A 12184-nucleotide genomic window follows, 5' to 3' on the forward strand; every position below is an offset into this window, starting at 1 on the left:
GTGTTCAATAAAGCAGTAATATTGCCAGAACCAAAGTGGACAACCAGGTCCCTGGCAAAAGACAACATTTAGAAAAATAATGGCCAGGTTAGGGAAAACATTAAGAAAGTAGCAGAGGACTGAGGTTTAAAAAGGAGATATGCAAACACATCTGAAACAGGCCTCAAACTCTCAGGGCTAGCTGGTGTGTTAAATAAATTATGGAAAACTATATAAATCAACTTTCAACTACTATCAGAAAATTGGCTGTGGGAAGTAGAAACCAATTTCATCGTAAGTTTCAGTTTCATCTGCTCACTTGGAGTAAAGGTCCTACATTTTTTAAGAGGAAGGGAACAGTCACCAAGGTTTGTAGAGGCAGAATCACTACTCCTTAATTTCCAGTGATCTTACCAATACATACAATATCTAACAAGTTTATTACCCAAATAGAACATTTTGACATTTTCTTTCCCATTAACTTAGATTTACCTAAATGACTGAGTCAGCATACACCACTACTTAACCATGAGTACACACCAGTACACTCATTAACATGGAGAGAACTACCAGAATCCAGCTCATCACACAGCCCCATCCCTTACAAAGTGGAAACAAAGCCAGAAACAGAGGCGAATTCTGCAAGGGTATGCACCCTGGGCATTCTAAGGATCACATTATGGATAAACCAGATGGAGGAAATGCAAAAGTTTTTCTCAACTTTCTAGAATCACATACACTCACTTTTCATCATTTGAACAGCTGTGGGAACTACAGACCCAACCCCAAATTTCAGAGATATAAAGGGGCTCCCAAGACCAGCGAGGCAGGGCAGTTGGCCACATACACAACTTTGCTCAATCTGAGGGTCGTCACTAGCTCCACTTCTCACAGTTAAATAGTAGTAGTTGTTATTGTTGACAGCACCTAACAACAACTACTCTTTAACCATGAGAAGTTTGAGATTTACCTCAAACTTTACTTGTAAGTAGATATTCAAAGGTTTCTTCCATTCAAGTCATCTAACACCCCTTAAGCACTTACCATATGCCAGGCACAAGCTTGGCATGGGGGAACACAAGTGTAGAAGAGAGCAAATGGCACTAGAAAGGTCAAGGCACTACTAGAAGAGACTTAAGATGCAGACCTTATAAATGGGCTGCTGCAAGTACATCTTTGTGTTACTTTCCATCAAGCTGGAGACAAACAATATCCTTCTAACGCATACCAAACCCACATTTTAAAACAAAACTGAAGGGAAGTATCATCCTCGATGATCTCCAGCAACACACAATGAAAAATGAGAGAGGAACTTGCATGAGTCTCTAGCTTACAAAGGCAGGTAACATATGACCTTTAAAAAGCATTCAGCAAAAACAGATGTATAAAAATAAATTTGGTTGGTTGTTATCAACCTGAGACCTGAATATTTAAAACTCAAAAGCTATTTAGCCAATCCACTAATACATTCTAACAGTACAATATGACAAGTAGTTAAATAAACCTGGTATCACTGAACGAACATATAAATCCAAGTTCAAGGGTTCCGCACATCACCTGGGCAATAAGAAACTAAGACACAACAGTCAACAAAGGCATATGTAAAATAAACACTTCAAAATATAAGATGCTTTTGAAATATTACCATTGACCAGCTTCTCTATCATTAGAACCTGCCATACTTTTGAAAAAGAATAGCTCAAACTTGACTGCTACCTAAAGAAAAAAGATGATCATTATACCATTATAGTTTTCTGGTTATCTGTTGAGACAGACAGACTGACTGGATCATATACATGCCCCCAAGAAAACTCTCATGTAATCACATACATTGTAGTGAGAACATGTTTCCTTTTACAGAACCTAAGCTGACTGTCCAAACAATAATCTAAATTTCACAGCTTCTCAGCGTCCTCTAGGAAAAATGTTTACACTAAAACGATACCCATCTTACACTTAATATAGTTCTTCCATTAACTTCCTTGAGCCAACCATCTCTTATTTATTTTTAAATCTTCATATTTGTAAACGTGTCCTGGGTATTCAGAACACAAACTACTTCATCACCTGCTAACATCTCGTCTTTGAAATCCTTAATAAAATATGTAGTCCCATGACTGCTACAGAGTAAATAAGAACACTCTATGAAAGTTCTCCCATTGCTAAATTAAACTAGGGTCTATTTTAGATATAAACAAAGAATTCTTTCTATGATATTATTTTGACCCTATTGCTTTTCATTAAAAAATAATAATTCTACTTGTTACATAGATTTTACCAAGACAGCTGAGAATTAGAAGTATCCATCTCACGCTAGTTATCGTACTAGATATTTCAGTGACTGTTATTGGGTTTTTATTACCAAAAGTGAACAAAAGAAATAAGTAACCACCAAACTTTCCATAATGTCCTAGCCTTTTCAATATATCACAGAAGGCTTGACAGAATATACCAAAAAAAAACCCAAAACCAAACCCACTGCTGTTGAGTTGATTCCAACTCACAGCAACCCTATAGGCCAGCGCAGAACTGCCCCATAGGGTTTCCAAGGGGCAGCTGGTGGATTCAAACTGCCGACCTTTTGGTTAGCAGCTGTAGCTCTTAACCAATGTACCACCAGGGCTACACGGAATGTACCTCAGGGAAATAATCTACCAATTCTTAATAAGCTCTAAACACAGATCAACTGAATTTATGCCTTTCTCCCTCCTTCTTTAGACCCAAATTTTCTCACTTTTCCTTCCCTTAACAAAAGTAAACAGCAAACAATAAGCTGCTTTAGATGAGAAGACATTAATTATAACTCCTCCCAAAGCAGTTTACTATAGGATTTTGGAACTGTTTTTGTGTATCTTATGCCTAGATATGTGAACATGCGCACGCACACACACACACACACACAAAAGTGAGAAAAGCAAAAGTTCTCAGTGAGTGAGCCCAAGCGACTGACTTACCTTGTCTCGGGATTGTAGCCTAATATGTAGAAAAATGAATCGACTCGGGCTTTAAACTCTCTGGCAGCAAATATGTCAGAAAAATGGGAGATGTTGCACTTCCCTCTGAAAATGAACAATACCAACAAAACATTAGTAATACCCTCAATGGCTCTGCAAACCAAAACACTACTGGAAGGGTAAGGATAGTGGAAGCATAAGACCAAATCCATGGTGCTCTAAGAACATGTAGAATGAAGGTACAAACTCCACACTTGATTACCTATTCAGAAAACTGGGATTCCCAAAAAGTAATAAAACAATGTCCAATAAGTTATATTTTGTCATTGCATTACTATTTTTTATACAACTTTACAACTTCATTTAGCTTGCCATTTTAACCATAAAGTAAAATTAATTAAATCACAAAACTAAACTGGGGGAGGACTGTGATGAAAGGATATTAAACAAACTAGAAATAAAGCTGAAAAAATTATGATCATAGATCAATTGTATTAAGAAAAATTCAGTCTAAAGCCTTTCTGAATCAATGCAAAATGGGTTTTTTTGTTCCTGCTATATAATGCCAGGCAGAAAGTATAACTGTTAAAGCTAAAAGCGATACCATCTGCTATTTCTCTGGAATACAGCTTCTGGCTTTTTTTTTTTTTTTTTTTTTTTGTATCCCTTAACAAGCAAGAAATAAACTGACTTAGAAATTAAGACCTACAGAAATTAACTTCTTTATATATGAGCTTTAATTATACAGTTTCCAATTTTTCAGCCAACATTAAATGATTATAAAGGAAAACACTTTCCCATAGAAATACTGCAGGCCCATCTACCAACAAAAGTTAAACCATATTACAGCTAAAAATTCTACAATATTATAAAACTCCTAAGTAGTGTTTCTATGCATTGCAAGCACCAAATGTAAATGTCAGAAACATTATACCATGCAGTACTGCCCAGCACACACACACATTCCACAAGGAATTTCCAGGGCTCTTGAGGCAGCAGGGTGGTTTGAAAACTCTAGAGCCCTCAGTGGTCACAGCAGGTAATTTTACAGTGAAGTGGAAACCAAAGGTTGGGATTAGATTAGATGAAGTTGGAGGATCAAAAGTCACCATTTATATAACACATGCATGAAAATTTCCAGGAATGTGGCCTCCCACTGGTTGAGCAGGATTTCCATTTGTATAAAGATTTCATGAGTGTGCATGCTAACGACATACATAACAGCTAATAGTCAAGATGATAATGACAAGAACTGGCTAAAGGGTATCAAAATGAGGATATTCATTCACTCCCCACTAAGAAATTAAAAGCAATGTCCTCCATTCCCCCATGGGCTTAAACAGCCTTGACGAAAGCCTCAGTAACATGCAGAAGCTAAGATAGGCTCAGACCATTTCCGTTTTTTAAACTAAATAATACCACTACTGACTTATTAAAGTACCTTTGGGAACTACAGATTAAAAAATAATCCAAGGCTACTGAGCACTTAAAATGTGGCTGGTGCAACTGAGAAGAAGTGAATTTTAAATTTTATTATATCTTAATTTAAATTTAAATCGCCACATGTGGCTAAAAAACTCAGTGCAACTGAGTCAATTCTGACTCATAGCAACCCTACAGGACAGAGTACAACTGCCCAATAGGGTTTCCAGGGAGTGGCTGGTGAATTCGAACTGCTGACCTTTTGGTTAGCAGCCGTAGCTCTTAACCACTGCATCACAGAGCTAAACATGTGGCTAGTGGCTACCATATTGGATAGCACAGAATTGTAAACCACACAGCTCTACTGAAGGTAACAAGATCCAATCAAAGGAAAATATGGACTAGGATTCAACATTCAAGGCCCAGAATCTATCCTTCTAGCATTAAACTGGAACTAAAATGAGTTTCTGGAAAAGAAAAAGAGGATAAGATCACTTTTACAAATAACAATCCCTCCACTCTGAAACTACCTACCATCTATCCAAGGTGATTTAGTCATTAAAGCCCAGAAAAAATAGATAAGCTCCTTTAGCGTTTAAATAGAGATAACAATACCTGTTTTACCTACCCCGTAAGGATATTAAGAAGACCAAATAAGACAGTCTATGAAATTTTGTATACTATTCAGTGTTATTTTAAAAAAACTATTCTGTCCATCACTGTCCATTATTAGATGAGCATGATAATAACAAACATTATTTTTTGTTTCCTCACTGTTAAATTTGGGTGGTTAATGTATTAATTAAAAGTACAGAAGCCCTAGCAATCCACGATTCTAAATGTCTCTTAGACATTTAGGCACTGGAAATGAGATATGTATTTCTCAATCTCAGCAGTACTGACATCTTGGACAGAGTAATTCTTTGTTGTGAGGAACTGTCCTGTGCATTGTGGGATCCTGCAGGATATTTAGCAGCATCCCTGGCCTCAACCCAGTAGCACCCCCTACATTATTATAACAATCAAAAACCAAACCCGTTGATTCTGACTCAATGCTACAAGCTGGGTTTCAAAGCAGAGCTGCTCCATAGGGTCTTCTCAGCTATAATCTTTACAGGAGCAGATCACCAGGCCTTTCTTCCGTGGCACCACTGGGTGGGTTCAAATTGCCAGCCTCTAGGTTAGCAGCCAATCACAAACTGCTTGTGCCATGCAGGGACCTATGTAACAATGAAAAAATGTTTCCAAAGATTGCCAAATGTCTCCTGGGGAGGGCAAAATTGTCCCTCACTGAGAACTGGTTTAGGAAAAGCCAAAAGCAGTAGAAATAGAAGCAAATCATGGTAAACAGCTTTGAAGCTGTAGCAAATGGGATTTTCTCTACCACTATGTCTTCTGTTTACTGTTTACTTATATGAAGGCTATTGATTTTTTGCATATTAATTTTATACCCTACTACTTGACTGAATTCTTTTATTGTTCCATACAGTTCTATAATGGATTTTATTAAGTTTTCCAGGTATACTATCTGTCATCTGCAAATAGAGATAGTTTTACCTCTTCTTTACCCTTTCTTGTGCCTCTAATGGCATTGGCTAATACCACTAGTACAATGAGGAAAGTAATGGGAATCATGGGCATCCTCTCCTGGTTCCTGATCTCAGTGGAAATGCCTCTAGTGCTTCTCCATTAAATAAAGATACTACCTTCAGGATTAAAGTATATATCCTTTGTCATATTAAGAAAGCCATCCTCAACTCACATTTTCTTGAGGGTTTATATCATAAATAGACATTGAATTGCATCAAAGGCTTCTATAGAAATAATCACATGGTTTTTTTCCTCTTAATTTATTAGTATGGTGTATCATATTAAAAGAATCTAATACTGAATTAACCCTGCATTCCTGGAATAAAGTCCACTTGTTCATTATATATGTAAATATATATTTTAATGTTATTCAATTTTTTTCAAAAAAACAGGATTTTGATTAATAAAAATAAAATTAATAAAATTTGATTACGAAGTTTTTCTCCTATTAATTCCCACTTTTATCTTTATTATTTCCTTCTTCTGTTTTTATTTACTTTGTGGTTCTTTTTCAAGTTTAAGCTGAGAATTTAACCTATATAGTTTTACTTATTTTTATTGGTGTGTTTACTGCAGTTAATTTTCCTGTGATCACTGATTTAAATACATGCCATCAATGCTGATACTATTTTTTCTGTCGCTCCTCAAAAATTCTTTAACTTCAGTTTGTAGTTCCCCTTATAACATGAGTTGTTAACAGGAGGTTTTAAAATTTCCAGGTAAAAGGGCCTTTTTTGTTCTTTTTGTTTGTGAACTCTAGTTTTATTGCATGATGATCAGATAAATGTTTTCTTTGTAGCTGATATGACCAATTTTTGAGTATGTTCCAAAGTACTTAAGAGGAATGTATATTGGCTATTATTAGGGTAATGAGTTCAATATAGGTGCCCTGGTGGTGCAGTGGCTAAGACCGATGGCTGCTAACTAAAAGGTGGGCAGTTTGAATCCACCAGCAGCTCCTTGGAAACCCTATGGAGCAATTCGACTTTGTCCTCTAGGGTCACTAAGAGTCATAATAGGCTCGACAGCAATGGGTTTGGTCTGGAGTTCAATATATGTCTGTAATGTTAAATGCTTAAGAATAAATGTAATCTAAAAAAAAAGTATAAAACACATACACAGAAAATTTTAAAACACTCCTGAAAGGCACAAAAATAAACCCAAAAAAAAAACAAAAAACATTTCCTGTTCATGGGTAAGAAAATTCAGCATGTCATTTCTCCACAGGTCACTAATCTATAAACCCAATGCAATCCCAATAAAAATACAAACAAGCTATTTTATAGAATGAGGCAAGTAATACTAAGGTTCAAATGGAAAAAGAAATCACTGAAAAGGGGGGAGGTGGGAAATAGCTGTACCAGACATTAAAACATACTATAAAGCTTTTATAATTAAAAGAGTGTGGTCCCGACACATAAACAGACAAACACACCAAGAAAACAGAATAGAAAGTCCAGATTTATACTTACAATATACAGGGAAAATAATACATGGCAAAGGTGGTGTCTCAAATCACTGGGGTAGAGAGGAACTTTTTAATAAACAGTGCTAGGACAACTGGGTAGAATTCCTCCTTAAATCTGGTGTAAGGAAAGGCTTTCTAACTAGGACTCGAATCCAGTGGAAATTTTTTAAAATTGGCATTTTAACTAGATAAAAAAATTTTTTTCAAGTTTTCATGAAAAAAATCAAAAGACAACTTACAAAAGTAGGAGAAAATATTTACAGCATATATCCTAGACTCATAAAGAACTTTTAAAAGTGGGAGGCAAAAAGACATGAGCAGACAATTCACCAAAAAAGATACAAAAACGTCCTTCAAAACATATGAAAAAAAGGGGAAACTCACACACTGTTATGAAATAAAATAAAACAAAACCATTTCTCACCTATTTGACTGGCAAAAATTATATAGAAAAAAAAAGATAACACATTCTATTGGGGTAACAAGCAGTCTCATACATTGCTGGAGGGAATGCAAATTGGTACCTGCCTTCTGAAGGGAAATTTGGGAATACCTAGCAAATCACATATACATAAACCTTTCAACCCAATAATTTCACTTCTGGGAATCTCCCCTAAACACAAACATCCAACAATAAGAAAATACATATGCACAAGGTCATTTGTTGCAGCATCGTTTATAAATGCGAAATCCTGAAAACAACCTAAATGCCCACACACAAGAGAGCAAAATAAACTTTGGTACATCCACACAATGGAGCATTATGCAGCTGTAAAGAAGAATGAGGATGATCTCTATGAACCAATACACAGCAATTTTCAGAACACACAGCTAAATGAAAAAAAGAGTTATCTATAGGCATGCTACTCTTCATATAAGGAAAATGGGGTTATATGAAAATACACATTAATCTGTTCATCTGTGAAAAGTAAATACAGAAAGTAAAGAAATTGGTTACCTATAGGAAGTGAATGGGAGAGAGAAGAAAAGAAGCAGGGAATGGAAACATGGTGGTTGACAGCTGTATCTTTTGAACCAGTCTGATACTTAGAAACTCAGCAAAAGGTACACATACCCACATACTTCCCCCAGCCCCCACCCAAAAAGACTAAATCAACTGGGAAGAAGCAAAAAAAAGCAAACACTAACAAATGAACCTAACTGTATTACAAATGAGTAACGCAACCAACTTAAGGGGTATGAAAAAATAGAACTGACCTAAGTAACTTTGGAAAATAGTATCTTGTCTGTATACTACAAAGCTAAAGGCAAAAATCTAATTAGCAAATGTGTTTCTTACAGGAATACGGGTTACAAATTCTAGAAACTAATTTATGAGTAGTCTAGAACTGAACAAACAAAAACAAGTGAATTTATCTTAAACAATAAGAACTGGGCTTCTCATTGTTGGAGAAAGAAGTTTTTTTTTATATGAGTAGGAGGGAGGATAAAATGAACCTTGTCGTGTTGGACTAGAATCCAAGTTATCAGTACCACCTCATGATGGAAGAATGAATGTATGGATGAATATATGCATGGGTCAGTACTGTATTTTACACAAATGCATGCCTTCTACATTTGTTTGCCAACCACACCCACCTCCCTCTAAGTATTTTTGTAAAAGCACTATGCTCATGTATAGTTAAATAAATATAAATATATATTTAATATAAACTATGTTTTTTATAGAGAGAGAGAGAGAGAGAGAGCTTGTTTTTTGTTTTTTTAACAGCAACGTGTAAAAGAACTGGCACAGCGGCACTCATGAAACACCTCACAGGGGGAGGACACGGCTGGCAGACAAACCTAAAAGGCCTGCATCATTTGCATAAAAATACAGTGTATTTGTACATATATTTCGTAGGTTTATCTACTGAAAGGTCTAAAAGCTAGTTTCTACATGTTATTATCCAATGAAAGAAACTAGGGCTCCTTGGAAAATGGTTGATTTCAATGAAAGGGCAGGGAAAATGCGAGTCTGGAACATCTTGTATAACCAGAAAATAAGTTCTCAAAAAAAGATGGAGGCTTGTCAAAAAATGGAGGGGCCAACCTGAAGTAGTTCCTAATACCCAAAGATGGAACAATTTGAGCAACAAAACAAATAATGATAGTGTTATAGTCCACAGAGTAAAATAAACATCTATTGAGTTCGTGGAAAACATGGTGGGCATAGTGGTTAAGTGCTATGGCTGCTAACCAAAAGGTCGGCAGTTCGAATCCACCAGGTGCTCCTTGGAAATTTTATGGGGCAGTTCTACTCTGTCCTTTAGGGTCACTATGAATTGGAATCGACTTAACAGCAATGGGTTATAAGTTCATACTGATATAAACAATTGATTGAAGGGATTCATGAGGAAAGAAGAAGAACTCTTCCCTAAGCAGAATTCCAGTTAATAAACATAATAGAACAAGGAAAAAAGAAAGCCACTAGTAGTCAAGTACCAGAGTAACCGTTGTTGGAGAAGAGATCCATTGGTAGATGCTAAAATCAGCAGGTTTGAGAAGAAACACAATTTGAAAGGTTTCAAAGTATCTCCCCAGAGTTAACTGTTAACTCCAGGGGAAAGATGCTTTCGGGAGCCCTGGTGGCAGTGTGGTTAAAGCACTCGGCTGCCAACCAAAAGGTCGGTGGCTGGAACACACCAGCTGCTCCATGGAAGAAAGATGAGACAGTCTGCTCCCGTAAAGATTTACAGCCTCGGAAACCTTACAGGGCAGTTCCACCCTGTCCTATAGGGTCGCTATGATTCGGAACCGACTCAGTGGTAGAAGGTTTGGTTTTGTTGGGTAAAGATTCTTTACAGTGGAGAAACCTGGCAAAAACCACATTAACCAAGTGGTCAAGGCCAGCATCACTAGTAATGAGACATATCAACATCACGAACCATGTGATAGGATACACTCAGGTACACAACATTTCGTGTGATATTCTTGCCAAAAAGCAAAACTTCAGTCCAATTATGTGAAAACCCCAAGGCAAAGAGAAACTGAGGGACATTTGGCAAAAAAAAAAAAAGATCAATGCTCTAAAAATGTCACGGTCATGACAGACAAGGAAAGACTGAGCAACCATTACAGATGGCACGAAACTAAGGCGAAATAATAACTAAATGCAATGTGGGGTTCCAAATGGGATCCTGAAACAAAAAAGGAAATTCAAATAGGGTCTTCAGCAGTTCAGTGGTTTTGCACTAATGCTATCTTTCTCTAATAAAGGTACTATTAGTTGTTAGGTGCCATCGAGTCACCTCCAACTCATAGAGACCTCATGGCCTGGTCTCATGCCATCCTCACATTTGTTATAAAATGTTCATGAGATAGCTTGGTGGAGAGATATACGAAAACTCTGTACTATTTTTTACAACTTTTTTGTATGTCTAAAAGTAACTCCAAAGAAAAAGTTTAAAAAACTATGAAGTATTCCAGGGCAAAGAGAAAGAATATCTTATTCAGTTAGGTGTTCCCAGCACCTAATACAGAAAGTCCTTTACCTCCAAGTGGGTCAATAATGTGTTAAATGATGACTAAATTAATAGACAACTTACAGTGTCTAATGAAGTACTAAACATGTATAGACAAGACTGTAACAATGCTGTAGGTCGAAGTTATTTCACATATAAAAACAACGGTAGATTAAAGCCAGGAAATAAATCTTAAGCTATAAAACTAAGAGCTTCAAGGCATTATGAAACTCCTTGGGGAACTTGCAGGAGCTAAAGGAATTTTTTAAATGCTAAAAATGGTTGGGGAATTGTACACAGATGTAATCAACCCATTTCAGTCCCTAAACATATATATGATTCTAGGTACCCATAATAAAGTAAGGAGATAAAATAATTCAGGATGAAAAGAGGGTGATTAGAAGCCTTAAAGAGTGAGCCTAGGGTTTCTTGGCCCTGGGTTTCCAGAAAATTCACCTCAAAACATCTTCCTGTAATATAAATTCCTAGGTTAAGACGATAGTTTATAACCTGACCTACCCTAGGATACTTTTCCCTCAAGTAATTATTTGAAGTAGGAAGCAGATAATCAGAAAGTTAGAAAACATCCCTCAAGCAGATGAGGTTTTTATGATCTCCTATGCTGCCTCCACAGATCCAAGCCTACGATCAATAGTTGACAATTCACTATGACAGGAGCATAGTCAACCTGGTAATGTCTCTGCCCAGGCCACATGTTCCCACTCCGATCACAAAGCAATCACTTCAGAGTCTTCTATTATCAATAAAATATTATACCTAGGGGGAAAACCGTAACAAAGCAAACGGATGGCAAGCTATGGGTTTATCAGCTTACTCGCAGAGCACCTAGAGATGGTTCTCTCACCTAAATTCTTTTTCCCATACCTGAAGTAATCTGACTATTCAATCAACCCATCCAACAGGCCAGATAAATAAACAGGTGCTAAACAGTTGCACCATCAATAAGTCAGTACAGAATTACATTTCACTTCTTCTCTTCTTCCTTTCACATTTTGAAGAACGCAATTCAGACTCAGTGAGCACGGTGCATCCACTCCTCACTAATCGACTATCGCGTTATCCAACATTTAGCATTTACGACAATTGTAAAAAAATGTACTATTTTTTGCACATTAACGATGTACGTCTAGCAGTAACAAATGCCAAGGTGCGAGCTGAGAGTAACGCTGGCAGTGATGGTTAAGGTTATGTGTCAGCTGGGCTGGGCCATGATTCTCAGTGGTTCGGCAGTTACAGAATGATGTGATTTGGCAGTTATGTGATGACACAGTCATCCTCCATTTTGT

General features: G+C 36.7%; 1 protein-coding gene across 6 annotated transcripts in view; it reads right to left on the reverse strand.

Annotated features, from left to right (window-relative positions):
- RERE (arginine-glutamic acid dipeptide repeats) overlaps positions 1–12184 on the reverse strand; it is a 483116-nt gene that overhangs the window by 196684 nt on the left and 274248 nt on the right. For all 6 annotated transcript variants that reach the window (XM_049877802.1, XM_049877801.1, XM_049877800.1 and 3 more), the window contains one exon: positions 2934–3038. In XM_049877802.1, the coding sequence (XP_049733759.1) occupies positions 2934–3038 (105 nt within the window). The remainder of the gene's footprint in view (positions 1–2933; positions 3039–12184) is intronic.

This window comes from Elephas maximus, chromosome 3 (assembly GCF_024166365.1).
Source record: "Elephas maximus indicus isolate mEleMax1 chromosome 3, mEleMax1 primary haplotype, whole genome shotgun sequence".
Lineage (NCBI taxonomy): Eukaryota > Metazoa > Chordata > Mammalia > Proboscidea > Elephantidae > Elephas > Elephas maximus.